At 41.1% G+C, this 15342-nt stretch overlaps 1 protein-coding gene across 4 annotated transcripts in view; it reads right to left on the bottom strand.

Annotated features, from left to right (window-relative positions):
• Positions 1–14804, bottom strand: part of LanB1 (laminin subunit beta-1) — a 169827-nt gene extending 155023 nt beyond the window's left edge. For 3 of the 4 annotated variants that reach the window (XM_089239264.1, XM_089239265.1, XM_089239266.1), the window contains exon 1: positions 14469–14681. In XM_089239264.1, coding sequence (XP_089095390.1) covers positions 14469–14517 — 49 coding nt within the window. In that variant the 5' untranslated portion in view covers positions 14518–14681. Of the gene's footprint in view, positions 1–14468 lie in introns of all 4 variants that reach the window. The other variant, XM_089239267.1, reaches the window with a different exon arrangement.
• Positions 14805–15342: the final 538 nt, after the last annotated feature.

Below are 15342 nucleotides of genomic sequence, written 5' to 3'. Positions count from 1 at the left end.
AGAACATCCATCAACGGAGGATTAGTAAATTCGTTGTGATGAACACGAAGAACAGTGGTAACGAAAAACGTCATAAAAACTTCTTCGTTTTTCATTTCTCCCGATCAGTTATCAGATGATTTTTTCCAGATGATGCGATGACACGAAGGGAACGTAAATGTCCTTATACGAAATTATTTACATGCTTCACACTAAATCCGTTTCCAGACACAGATTTATGGCTTCGCCACGTGCTGGCTATTCGAATTGCTCTGCCCCCATTCACGTTATAATTTAAAGTTCTTGACCACGAATTACTCAAATTTGCCGCCCCTCTAAACTTGCTACCCCGGCCCGCTTAACACCCTGTACATACGGCATCAGGGCCGCAACTAGAGAGGAGCGGGGTGGGACTGGTGCCAGGGTCGTCTTAAGAGTATTATGGGCCCCCCGGGCCAAGTAGTTTTTAGGAGGCCCTACATGGTAAATCCTTGAAAATTTCAATCGTATCTCATTTTTGGGAGGCCCCTCTTCTCTTGAGGCACCCGGGCCGTGCTCGGGTGGGCCCATGCGTTAAGACGGCACTGACTGATGCCCCCGAACTCCGAGCCAGACAGGAGCGCAAATGTTAACCCTTCATCTCTCCTTCAATATTAAAAGGGGGCGCCAAAATGCGTGCTTGCCCCGGCTGACCACGCATGTCGTTGTGGCCCTGTTCATCAGTATGTATGTTGCAAGGTTTAAGGTTACATACAGGGCCGCAGCTGGATACTTTTTTAACTGGAGCTAGCAAGCTTTTGGCGTCCCCGTATAAGGAAAGGTTAGAAGGAGTGGTGTTAAAGGGACAATTCGGCGCCCAAGGGCGTAGCGAGGGGGGGGGGAACTTGGGGGTCTGGTCCCCCCCCCCCGAAATGTGAGAAAATTACCGAAAAAAGGGAAAAAGATGGCCAAATCCATTGTTCTGTCACTTTGGTCCCCCCCCCCGAACGAAATTTCTGGCTACGCCCCTGTCGGCGCCCCCTCTAGTTCAGCACTCGATACAGTGGACCCGCTCTCCCTAGTTGCGACTTTGTGTGCGTATGTAAATCAAAAACTGCTTGAAAAGAACGGTAGGTGTGAAAATTGTTTTAGTGCACTCTTCGATATTACCCGCATACAACGTTTTGTCTAAATAAGCGGTTCTCAATCTTTTTTGACCCACGGAGCCCTTTCCAGTGTATAATTTCTATGGTGGAGCCCCGTAGGCCTATTTTTTATTTATTCATCAAAGTTACTGATTTATTTTTATTCAAAAATATTAATACATAGCTGCCAACTTTTGAAAATGAAAATTCGGGAGATTTTCGCGCGAACCCGTATTTTATGCTAAAACCACTCCCTAATAAATACAATAGGGATTTTTCCAAATAAAATAGGGATTTTCCAAGCATAAAAGTTAAAGCGTAGGGAATAAAATCCCTACTTAAAAACTAGTCAAATTAAAATAGGGATTTTACTCACATGGAAGTTAAACCCTTGGAAATAAAATTCCTACGCAAAAAACAAGTGAAATTGGAGGCCAAAACTTCAGTGATGTAAAAATAAATATTGTGTTCAATCAGAAACGCTGTGAACAAACATTCTGCGCGAATGACCCCAAAATCATCGGAAGATGAAGGAAAACACCGTCAATTTTTGAAGAACACTGACTTTTTGTGACACTTGCTTGATGGTTTTTTTTTTCATTTCACATGAGTGATTATGTCAGTCTTCCCATGACCGATGTTTATGTCCGTAACACAACTTGTACAAAAAGGAAAAGTCGCCCTCTTCTGGAAGTATCTTTAAAATTGATTAAATATGTTTTTGCTTATCAGTATTCATGCTTTGTTATATTGCACGTACGTAACTTCAACAAAAGAAATTTTGACCATATACGCGTCACTAGAATCTTCAATTATTATCCAGGACTATTAGCTGCTAAGAAATTTCCCTGCAGGATGACAAACAACTTTCTTGTTACCATCAGAGGGTTTGTAAAACTTCATTAAAAAGGGAATTTCCCCATTTACGACGTGTGACATCATTTCGAAAAAAAAAAGGGCTTCATGCCCCACAAGAAATTTCTTAGGGATTGTTTTCATAAGCGGGGATTTTTTTTTAATGAAGTAGGGAATGTGTAGGGACAATTAGGGATTTTTGTGATTTTCGTAAAAATTCGGGAGATTTAAGAACTTTTCGGGAGGTCGAGCAATGAAGCTAAAATTCGGGAGATTCCCGAAAAATTCGGGAGACTTGGCAGCTATGTTAATAATTATTTTTTTCAAATTTACTGGTTCTTTTTTTATTTTCCTCGAGGGCCGCGGAGCCCTTGGGAGTTCACACGGAGCACCGGTTGAGAACCACTGGCCTAGATGGTTTTTTTTCATTGCAAAAACAACAGATAGACAGCCACATTCATATACGATACAAAAATAAATACCAAAAAGACAGAATAATGAAAGCAAAACACACAATGCAGCTCTTAGGGACATATTTCATCCCCGGTTCATACTTAGGCTTTTAATAAATGTTTCAAAAGTTTGATATGGAGAATTTACAAGTATAAAAATATATTCCTTCAGATGTCTGATTATTTTTACTTCTAATTTTTTATGAATTTATTATAAATGGTTGGGCCCCGTGGTAATTTGTACTCTTTTGGAAGAGGTAACTAATTGGTTTTTTGCTAAAACGTTATAATCGGGATCCAATGCATTTCATTCAAGTGTTCTAAAATATACATCTCGGTTTTAGCGTAATCACGTTAGTTTATGAATGTCATTATGACCGAGTTTCAATGTATGCTCATGTAGGAAAGCAAAAAAATTTCACTAGTTAGAAAAATTTAATTTTTTCTTCATTGGTTTTTTTTATTGTTATCAGTGCAAAAGCGCCAAACAAAGAATTAGTTTCCGTCGCATGGAACTTCACCATACAGTTCCTCGAATTTGTCTTCTCCTCTCATTTTTTTATGGCAGCCTGAGAAGGAGAGCAATTCCTTTGTCCAGTGCATCCGAAATCCCATCACCCTCCTTGTCAAACCACTTAATAGACAATGGAAGAGAGCAACCGCAGGTCCAGCCGAACCGTCATCAGGGAGCTCAAGCTTTTGCAATACATGATGGCAGCTTTCCGGTTACCCCAACCGTCCCAAAAAATGTGGATTTTCTCGGTTGAAAAAACCGCGCTCAGCGGTTGCAGTTGTATCTGTGCGTTGACAGAATAAAACTATAGATGATGCCTTCCCCCTCAACCTCAACCGCGTGCAACCGCGCCGTAGTCAGGTGCCAGCCTTAAACGGGGACGCCAAAAGCTTGCTAGCTCCAATTAAAAAAAGTATTCAGCTGCGGCCCTGTAAGTACCTTAAACCTTGCAACATACATACAGGGCCAAAACGACATGCGTGGTCAGCCGGGGCAAGCACGCATTTTGGCGCCCCCTTTTAATATTGAGGAGAGATGAAAGGATAACATTTGCGCACCCCTCTGGCTCGGAGTTCGGGGCATCAGTCAGTGCCGTCTTAACGCATGGGCCCTCAAGAGAAGAGTGCCCTCACAAAAATGAAATCCGGTTGAAATTTTCTAGGATTTACCAGGTTGGGCCTCCAGAAAACCAGTTGGCCCGGGGGCCCATGATAGTCTTAAGACAGCCCTGGCATCAGTCCCGCCTGCTTCTCCCTAGTTGCGGCTTTGGTGCCGTATGTACAGGGTGTTAAGCGGGCCGGGATAGCAAGTTCGGAGGGGGGGGGGCAAATTTTAGTAATTCGTGGTCAGGAACTTTAAATTATATCGTGAAAAAAGGCAGAGCAATTCGAATAGCCAACACGTGGTAAAGCCATAAATCTGTGTCAAAAATCCTGCTCCAGAATGGGGGGGGGGAACATGTCGACATAGCCAGGGCCGCAACTAAACTGAAGAGCCAATAAAACTGGTAAACCTGCCTAATATCGTGTAGGGCCCCCGCGAGCCCGCAGAAGTGCCGCAACACGACGTGGCATGGACTCGACTAATGTCTGAAGTAGTGCTGGAGGTAATTGACACCATGAATCCTGCAGGGCTGTCCATAAATCCGTAGGAGTAAGAGGGGATGGAGATCTCTTCTGAACAGCACGTTGCAAGGCATCCCAGATATGTTCAATAATGTTCATGTCTGGGGATTTAGGTGGCCAGCGGAAGTGTCTAAAGTCAGAAGAGTGTTCCTGGAGCCACTTTGTAGCAACTCTGGACGTGTGGGGTGTGGCATTGTCCTGCCGAAATTGTCCAAGTCCGTCGGAATGCACAATGGACATGAATGGGTGCAGGTGATCAGACAGGATGCTCACTTACCTGTCAGAGTCGTATCTAGACGTATCAGGGGTCCCATATCACGCCAACTGCACACGCCCCATACCATCACAGAGCCTCCACCAGCTTGAACAGTCCCCTGTTGACATGTAGGGTCTATGGATTCATGAGGTTGTCTCCATACCCGTACACGTCCATCAGCTCGAAGCAATTGGAACAGGGACTCGTCAGACCAGGCAACGTGTTTCCAGTCCTCAACAGTCCAATGTCGGTGTTGTCGGGCCCAGGCGAGGCGTAAAGCTTTGTGTCGTGCAGTCATCAAGGGTACACGAATGGGCCTTCGGCTCCGAAAGCCCATATCGATGATGTTTCGTTGAATGGCTCGCACGCTGACACTTGTTGATGGCCCAGCATTGAAATCTGTAGCAATTTGCGGAAGGGTTGCACGTCAGTCACATTTAATGACTCTCGTCAGTCCCGTTCTTGCATGAACTTTTTCCGACCGCAGCGATGTCGTAGATTTAATTTTTTACCGGATTCCCGATATTCACGGTACACTCGTGAAATGGTCGTACGTGAAAATCCAAATTTCATCGCTACCTCGGAGATGCTATGTCCCATCTCTCGTGCGCCGACTATAACACCACGTTCAAACTCACTTAAATCTCGATAACCTGCCATTGTAGCAGCAGTAACCGATCTAACAACTATGCCAAACACTTGTTGTGTTATATAGGCGTTGCCGACCGCAGCGCCGTACTCTGATTGGTTCCATATCTATTTATTTGCATACGCATGCCTGTACCAGTTTTTTTGGCTCTTCAGTTTAGATAATTTGTCGCCCGGGACAAACCGGCATTTTGACACCCATTGTCATGTAGAACAAGCAGTTAAAAGGGAATTAGGTGCCACTTCTGGTCCAGCGCCCGGAGCACCCCCCTTCCAGCTGTAACCCTGTGCCGAGCAACCCGGCAGGATAAATCCAGAAATGAAAATTTCGTACATAAAGCTTTCAACAGAGCACCCATAAGTCTAAAACACTTTCGTTTCTCCCCTTTGTAGGAGAATATTTCGATTTCAGAATAAATTCCAATCTTAGGCCAGGGGGTGCTCGGCCCCGTGCCTCAAAGTACTGGAAGTACTCGAGCGTCCTCCGTCGCTGTGTATTTATGGTTTTGTTGCCTGTAAGCTTTACAAATTTCGCCACCCTTCTTCCGTTCCATTCCCATATTTTCGAACACGTATTACTGAAATATATGCCACTTATCCGAACGTTTCGCTATGTAGATATAGTATTGAGAACAAAATATTTAAAAATAAAAAGCTTTTTTTACGAGCCGTGATGAGTCATCTATTTGGCCTATAGTATTTAGGAAAATCTTGGGCTGTTTTTTTCTCTTCATTTTGTACCTATCATTTTGCTCTTAAAGCGGTAGTTGTACGAAAAATTGACAAAAAACACAGTTTCAAATTGAATTTGAAATTTAAAATTGTCTGTGCTCGAGTTTTTGTTCTACCTGGACTAGAAGTATTTCTACAATATTTTGATATAAACAGATGAAACGCATTCTAATGTTTTGCATTAAAATGCTCTTTTCGCAAAAAAAGTCAGATTTTTTTTAACACCGCTTGTTCAAGTGTTTTAAAACATTATCTCTCTTTCAGCACTGAGGTGTTACATGCTTTCGCAGAATTTTTTAAAAATTAAAATGTTGAAAAAAAAATTTTGTAGCGCAAGATATGGATAAATTTTGGTTATTTTTGCAAAAGGTTCCATGTTGTTGAAATTAATATTCGAAAGCAAATAACAACTAAAATTGTAAAAGTTCTCGTTCAATTGTATAAATATATCCATAAAATTTGAGGGGAAAAAATCGAGTTCCTAAAGTGTACAGTAAATTTTTAAATGTTTTTTAAAACCGGGGATGTTTCTCATAGGAAAGCATGGGAAGCCACGGTTTGTTTGGGCTCTTACTTGGTCCCTTTAATAGAGCGATCACTGGCTTCATCTGGCAACCCTGATTCCCCATGCTTTCTCAACGGACGTGCTAGTCGCGCCACCTCCTGTTATTCTTTCCTCCATGTTGGACCCCCCACCAAATACCTCGTCCCAGAGTCCCGGTTTCAGGATGTGAGGTCTCCTGGCCCAAGGTTTTTGGAATATCCTGGCCATGGCTTTCACAAAGGCGGGGCTGGCAGCAGGGGCGTAGCCAGAAATTTCGTTCGGGGGGGGACCACTTTCATTTCGGGGGGGGACCAAAGTGACAGAACAATGGATTTGGCCATCTTTTTCCCTTTTTTCGGTCATTTTCTCACATTTCGGGGGGGGGGACCAGACCCCCAAGCCCCCCCCCCTGGCTACGCCCTTGGCTGGCAGGATCTAGCACTACTACTACTACTCTATGCTCTGGCTTCTCTTCAATACTTCGAGCCAATCTTTCACGTTTTACTAAAGTGGGGCCCGGGACAATTCTCATCATTTTTTTGCTTTTTCACACTATAAATTAACTATCGATAGGCCCATGAAAAGTCTGACCAGGGGGCCCGCAAAAGATCTCAGCCAAGGAGCCCCCCCCCCTCCCCCACCGAATGTGGGGTTATATCCCTGGCAACCCAGTTTCCTGATGATTTCAAGAACTGCATGGATCTGATTTCCGCATTGAGAAGAAGGGCAAATAATTGTGAGGGTCTCTCTATTTAAATCAGAATTTCCAAAACTTTTTTTTTTATCTCTCTCTCTATATACAGGGGGATTATAAAAAAACTATTCCGACATATGGGCCTCTAACTATCATACCATTCACAGAAACTGAATGAAATTTTGGCATAAGGTATTTTGATGTATGCGCTCAAGAATGATATGAAAAACAACAGTGTCACTCTAACAGTTACGGTTACAGTGAGAAAATTTCGAAAATATCAAATGGCAACACCAAGTTTTTTGTATTGGAATGTGATCTCCATTGTGAAAAACCCTAAATAGCGTTCGAACGGCAACTTTAGCATGAAAATCACCGGCGGTAGATAGGCTAAAAGTGAGGACAACCAATAAGGACAGAGAAGCAGCATAAAATAAAGCATTTTATTGTGTTTCACAAATTTTCCACATGACCTTGTGGAGGTCTAATCAGGCTGGGATCTCAGCCGAAGAAACGGTGTGACGAATGAAACGGACATTAATGCTCTGGTGCACGGCAAAGTCCTTTTTACTTTTTCCTTGCCTAGCTCCGGGGATTTTCGTGCTACAGGTGCCATTCCAACGCTATTTAGTGTTTTTCAGTATGGAGATCGCATTCCAATACAAAAAACTTGGTGTTGCCATTTGATATTTTCGAAATTTTCTCACTGTAACCGTAACTGTTAGAGTGACACTGTTGTTTTCCATATCATTCTTGAGCGCATACCTCAAAATACCTTATGCCAAAATTTCATTCAGTTTCTGTGAATGGTATGATAGTTAGGAGCCCATATGTCGGGATAGTTTTTTTATAATCACCCCGTATATCGCCCACTTCGTCCGAAATTTTTTTCTCTCATCGTCTTTAACACTACAATGAATGATTTTTTATTTTAAGCTGATAATTTTTTCCACAATTATTGAATATTGAACCCTTTAGAAAGCCGGGAAAAATATTAAACAAAAATCTATTCCAAATTGCACTCCTTGTACAGGGTCTCTAAGAGGACGTACAAAGGACGTAAAATCGCATATAAAATTAATGTATTGAAGTATTATTGCTTTCCAAATATATATATAATTATTTGATCATTTTTGTCGCACCACGGTCATTTTCTGCACACGAGGGCTAATTAGACCGGGACCTGAAATTTATTGAAGAATCCGAACGGCAGCCTTGCTTTTTTATACTCATCAAGAGGTTGGTGCGTTAGCCCCTTGATGAGGGAGCCCCTACGGTAGCAATCTTTTTCTGCGGTCATATTGCTGTTTCTGTTGTACCCCTGTGTCAGGAAAGTTTCTGACAAGGACGAACCGGGTATCGAACTCGCGACACCTCTAAACAATCGTTGGTACTTTAGGCGAGTATCTTATCGACCTGGGCTCTACCGCGCCCTCCAAATATATAACTACCTTCTTTATGATTCAAACTAAAGAAAGAAAAAAATATTGAGTTGTAAACTTGAACGTAAAATAAGAAATGCAAATAAATCATTTCGACCCTACAGTGCATGATTTTCTTTTTTGACGTGCAGCAGATTTACATTTCTGTTTTTAATTGAGGAATTTTACTGCCACCTATGAATGACTTTCGAAAGGAAATAAAGAATGGGAATAATGAATGTCTCAAACACGAAGTTGCCAATTGGTAATGGGAAAGGAAACATTTAAAGTAGATGTTGCCAATCGGCAACAGTATGCACTGCAGGGATAACTAAAGCCAACCCATAGGATCCTATGTTATACCCGTAACTTCTATCGCTCCCAGGGGGCAAGATTGCCCACTTTGGGCAACACTGATTTAAACAAATGTTTGTTCACCATCCACGTATCATTGGCCCTAGTCGGGGAAGGGGGCTCTCATACCTGCTTTGTCCAGGTATAAGAGTCGGGTCATTGAGTTTTTATCATTTTAAATATTGGGAAAAATTTCATTTTTAAACGTTTTTTCAGATTTTTCTTCCTAATCATTTATTCCTGGCTTCAAAATTCTGGAGCCGGTCAATATTTTTTTCAGCCCCCAATACTAAATTTATAATGTAAAAATAATCTGCGTGAGAATCTCGCGCTATAGAAGTGAAACTAGATTCACGAATTTTTTTAAATTTATAATTATTATAAATATGCCAATATAATATAAATTATGTCAAATAAATTTTAAAACTACATTAAAAACCGCTGTGGTGGTCGAGTGGTTATAGTGACGGACTCGCGATGCGAGGATCCGGGTTCGAACCCCACAGTGGTGGTCGGCTGAAGTTGGTTTTCTGTGGTTCCCAACTTCAAGGCGCAAATGCGAGCCGATCTCCCCGTTAAAAAGTATCGCCACAGAGAGCAACAGTCCTACAACGATAAATCATTCAATCATAACACTTCACTCATAGTTAGGAAAACTGGTGGCAGATGGCAGCACTACACATAACAAGCATTACAGAGAAACAAAAAAAAACTTCACGTCAGGTTTCACTACACGTACACGCACATTCCCGCATGTACCGATTCGTTGGGGGGTTCCGCATGTGTGGTGTAGCAGTAGTAGGTAGGGCCTCCAAAAAATGGCTCGGGGATCCATGATGTTCTTAAGTCAGCCACCTCGTTGGGCAGTTTGCCTGTTGTGGCGTTGCATTTGTATTAAAAACAGCTTGCACTCATGATAAAATAATCCGACATCAATGTAATTGAATTACTTTATTCAAAATAAAAGAAATTGAGTTTTATGACAGCGCAGTCAATTAGGAGCTGGCACTGTGACGTCACAAAACTTGCGTTCGCGTGCGAAACTCTCATGTGGCCAGGAAGGTGCGGCGTCACTGGGGGGTAAGGAAAGGTAATAAACTGCCTTTGTCCGACACAAACCGTCCAAACCAATCCCTCACCCAACTTTATTTCCTTACCATATCTCCTAGATTGACAGAGTTCATATTTCTTTTTTTTAGAGGGTTTTTGGCCGTAATCCTCCACGATATATCATGTAAAGAATCAAACGTTTGAAATGGAAATGGGCTGGACATATTGCAAGAAGACAAGACAACAGATGGATCATAAGTATTCTAGAGTGGTACCCCGTGGTGTTAAACGTCCCCACGCAAGATCGATTGACGAGATCAGGAAAATGTCAGGAGTGAACTGGATGGCTAAAGCATCAGACAGAGCAGAATGAAAAAATTTAGAGGAGACCTTCATTCAGCAGTGGATTGAAAATGGTTGTTGATGATGATGATCTCCTAGATAGCTTAGTAGTAGACGTAGTATCTAGTAGGTATTGTCCTTACACGGCCGAACCTCTTTCGACATCCCACCACCACCACAATGCAATTTTGCCTGTTGTGGCGTTGTATTTATATTTGAAGGCCACTGAGTTTGACAGTTGGAGGAAAAAGAAAGCGTTTCACTTTTTGTGATGAATCTCTTTTCTCTCACAGAAATTCGCTGTAATGTCACTATCACTGTTATTTCAGTTTAGATCTCGGCAACGGGATAAGTCTAGTGGCAAAGTTCTGGCGTTCATTCATTCATGTTATGTCAGTTTAACTTTCACTTAAAAAAAAATCAACCCGAGCTGAACTTCCTGATCAGCCTCCTCGATGTGGGGGGGGGGGCATGCCATAGGCTAGTGATGAGCAAACTACGGCCCGCCAAAGGTGTTCCGGTAGAAAAGTATCAATACACACAACATAAACATCCAGGCTGACCGTATTTTATGAAGAAAATACGGGAAACAGTAAAAATAAAACAGCAAATTATTGCCAAAAAAAATGTCAAATGCAAGTTGAGATCCTAATAACAGCAAAAAAAAAAAAAAAATTCAAAGGCAAGTAAACTTGCCAATTACAGCCAAAAAAATTGTCACAGGCAAGTAAAGTTGCCAGCCATCGTTAAACTGCTCAAAAATTACCAATGCCTGGAAGTAGGGAGTTTCCACAAGACGCAATGGGTGAAAAATTTGTAATTCACCAAACAAAACGTAGGAGAGGGTGGTACAAATCCGCCACCCTGGGCAATTCCGGCACCCCATTCTACTGGCTCTCGTGTTAGTGCTAGGCGCGAGTGAGTTAAACACTGCCCTAGAGGGAGACGCGGGAAGCTTCAGTCAGTGCAAACCATTCCATCTGTTGCGTGTAGTGTGTCTTAAGAGCAGCATGGGCAACCCGGGCAAGTGATTTTACTGAGGCCCTACGAGGTAAATTCTCGAAAATTTCAACTACTACTTACTGAGGCTCCTCTTCTCTTGAGGCCCCCGGGCCGTGTCAGGGCGGGCCCATGCGTTAAGACGGCACTGGTGTGGTGTTAAAAATAAGTAAATTTTCCTCATTGTTCTATAGTTTTCACAATCTATCAAACTTGTGACATTCGAAAAAAGGTGAATGTTTCCCAGTTTTGCTAGAATATAAACAAATACTGCACATTATCAGGTACATGGTACAAAAATTTCATTTGTTTTCGTCCAGTACTTTGTCAGGGTCCAAAATACAATAATGTCGTAATGGGGTGATTCCGCCACTCCTATGCGGGACAATTCCGCCATGTGGCGGTATTGCCGTAATGCCTAATCCAACCAGTACTTATTGAAGATGAGAGCGCTGTTTCGGAAACGGCAGATTCAACTTTAACCATCGCAAAACCTTCAGTATCAGAGTACCTGTATACTAATTCTCAACCAGGCACATCTTCGGAAAGATAATTAAAAAACAATTGAAGAGCTCTCAGCTGTGCCAGAAAAAGACCCTGCGTCAAACCAGACACGCACGGGCTCTGTTGTTTCTGGGATGTAAACCCTTTACGGTAAAGGGTTTACCCGTGTGGGTTGGATCGTGCTGGGGAGGGCCGGGTTGCCAGACCGGGAAGACCGCGCCTTTGAAGATTTTTGTTTGAGATTCGATTATTTTTTTCCATAAACCAGTTCCTGGGCCACAATTCTTCTTAGTCATTTCTTTTCAGTCACTATTTTGGCTGAGGTGGCTCGGGTGAGCCCGTCGCTTGTATGCAAAGCTTGTATGCTTTGCTTGTATGCAAAACTTACAAGCGGCTTTGCTTGTATGTGGCCAGCCCAGGTGTTGGGCCACTTCTCTCCACACAGTCTGTGGTTGATCGGTTCGGGTGAGCCAGGTTCGGGTGAGCCCGTCTTCTGCACGTGGCCTGGGTCACCTCTCTCCTTTTCTGTGTGTCTTTTGCTGTTTAGCTCGGGTGAGCCCGTCTTCTGAACGTGGCTAGCCCTGGTGAAGTTTGTTTCTGCGTAATGCTTGTTGTGTGTAGTGCCAAAGCCTCCTAGAAGTATCTAGTAGTATCTAGGAGGCTTTGGTAGTGCTGCTATCTGCCACTACGTTCTTATGTACTGTATACCCAACACCCCCTAAAAAAGAGGGGGGTCTTCTTTAGGGGGTGTTGGTATACTCCCTGTGACATTCTTAATTTTTAAAAAACCGTATCTAATACATTTACCTTATGGCGGAATTTCCCCACTATATGGGGCAAATCCGCCACTTTGCACAAACTTTTTCTTTTTTATATATCTAAGTTATAACAGAAGAATTTTTTTTTTTTCAAAAATAGCATAAGGTACAGAAATGATTTATTAATGTGTTTAAATATTAAAATATATTTTTCAGTTACTTTAAAGTCCAAAAAAATGTTTTTGTCTTAAGGTGGCGGCATTACCCCACTCTCCCCTATATGTTTGACAAATATTTGAGATGAATATGTATATATATATATATATACACACACACATAGGTAACAGGGCGTATGGCGTTTTACTGGCGAATCGTTGATCTTAGAGGCATACTTCCAATTATAAAAGTATCCAAATCACGCGGTTTTACCCGCATTTAATGCTGTTTTTTTCCCAACTTTCCTCTGTTTTTCGAATTCGAATATCTCAGTAAATATTGCACTTAGAAACGTGGAATTTTTTTAGTTGGCATCAGAACAGAAGAGACGGGACAACAGCTTTCTAATTGGGTTTCTGAGCTCAGGATGTCCATATAAAAAGTTAACTTTTTTATTTTAATAACTATACAACCCTTTGCAATATGAATGGCATATCTGAGTACTACACGTGATTTCCATACATTTTATAATTGGAAGTATACCTCTAACATCAACGGTTCACCAGTAAAATGCTATACGCCCTGTTGCCTATGCACCCTACATATATGACTATAATTAATTATGATAATTATCACTAAGTCATGAAAGAAAAGTCTTAATTCTTGATTTCAAAAGTTCAAGTAAGCCTCATTGAAAATAAATAGAAAACGGGAAATTTTTTATAAAAAAATGTTCGGACGTCCAAAATTATGGAAATCTTTCGTAAAATAAGGGTCATATGGTCACCTTATATATACAAGTTTCCGGTCCACGAGCGACGAAATACCGCATATCTGGCCCGCGGACTGACACTTGGGGGTCTGGTCCCCCCCCCCCCCGAAATGTAAGGAAATGACCGAAAAAATGGAAAAAGATAGTCAAATCTTGGAAAAAAAAAAGGCGTAAATAAAAGTGATCCTCCCTCTGAACGAAATTTCTGGCTACGGGCCTGAGGCCTCTGGTAGGTAATCTATGGGATATAGGTAGATATTATTTAAATATTCTCTAGAAATATCTATATAGGCATTATGATTAACTATGCATTATTAAAAAGAAAAACAGCATAGGTATTGGCGGGAAATTTTCGATCACAGTTTCATTAAGAGCGTGATCCATAGAGCAGGACATGACAAATCCTAGGCGCCACTTCACCACAGTGACTATAAAATCGGTATTAGCGTCTAAAATTTTTAATATTTGATTGCTAAATCAGCGTCAATCAGCTTCTAACTTTTGAGTTTAATAATTAAGAGAAATGGATGTTTATTGTTTTTTAGGTGTGGAGAGAGACACACCTATGGTGTCAAATATTGAAGGGGGGAGCCTCGAGCCCATTGGCCTGATACAAGTTCAAGTCTGTGGCAGGGCTCCACCAATAGAAAAAAATATTTGGCGCAAGACATATTTCTTTAGTTTTTTTTAAAGAAAGACAGTGCTAAATAACGGTTTTTTTTTCGAGATTTAATGATACTTTTTCTTGTGAGAGTACGTTATTATGGAATCAGAAAATTTTGTGTCATTCTTTGACGCTGATTTAGCAATCAAATATTAAAAATTTTAGACGCTAACATCGATTTTATAGTCGCTGTGGCGAACTGGCGCGTAGGTTTTGTCAAGTCCTGCTCTATGGATCACGCTCTTAATGAAACTGATCGAAAAAATTTCCCGCCAATACCTATGCTGTTTTTCTTTTTAATAAATGCATAACAAATGTTATATGTGATAAGATTTTTTTCCTCAAAAATGCTCAGGGAATATATAATTCAGATTTCTAATTTTTAGTAACAAACAAAAATTTAAAATTTTAGTCTTTTTTTTTTTTTTTGAAATACAGAGAAATTATTTTTTTTATCATTGTTTACAAACGGGAGAATTTTTGTGTTTAGAGATCAACGAGATGAGAATCAATAAAAATGACTTACCAGAGTAGAAAGCGAACACATATATAAAAATTACAAAATATCCGTTCATGGCTCCTAGAATTTTCAGTTAATAATTTAAAAAATGGATATTTATTGTTTTTTAGGTGTGGAGGAGAGACACACCTAACACGCGTGCATTCGGCAAAGCGCGCGCTGCTGTTGTGTTTTGTCGGTGGAACGAGAGAGGCGAGCGCTTCTCAACAGAAATTTGGCACCTCGGCTGTCGTCAAGCCGGCGGTCCCTGATACTGCCCAATGCCTGCTTCGGCAAAAAAAACCTAAACGTCTTTTTCTTTTCTTTTTTTTCAGTTTCCGGCAGCCAGCTATCCCATAACTGAAAGATTCATATCGTCAGCTGAGTTGCTGAAGAACAAGAGTGCCAAATTTGGCACTTCTTCGACCGTTTCACTCTAAAAGTACAGTGATACCTCGATTAACGAAGGTAATTGAATCACATTCGTTAGCCGAAACGCGATTATTCCTAGGTTTCTATGGAAAATTATTTAGTTCGTTCAAGAGACGGTCCAAAATTTGAAGACAAGTTTCATAAAGCAGTATGACCGGCATTACACTATAAAAGTTTTGTAAAAGTTCTTTTATAACACTTGAAAAATGCAACCAGTAAGTGTTTTGTTTATATTTGATTGAATTCAACCGATAGGCTTACTGGTTGTTTTTTTTTTAAGTTTTGTAAAAGATCTTATATCAAGATTTTGTAGTGTAATCCCGGCCTTGGTCCGGAATTACACTATAAAAGTTTTAGAAAAGTTCTTTTATAAAACTTGAAAAATGCAACCAATACGATCATCAGTTGTATTTGCTCGAATGTAACTAATATGCTTATTGATTGGATTTTTAAAGTTTTGTACAAAAAT

The sequence above is a fragment of the Pholcus phalangioides genome, unplaced genomic scaffold (genome assembly GCF_987345545.1).
Source record: "Pholcus phalangioides strain wild (caught in Gottingen) unplaced genomic scaffold, Ppha-v1.0 ptg000011l_1, whole genome shotgun sequence".
NCBI classification, from domain to species: Eukaryota; Metazoa; Arthropoda; class Arachnida; order Araneae; family Pholcidae; genus Pholcus; species Pholcus phalangioides.
Note: the sequence above shows the minus strand (reverse complement) of the source record. Positions and strands in the feature narration are given on the sequence as shown.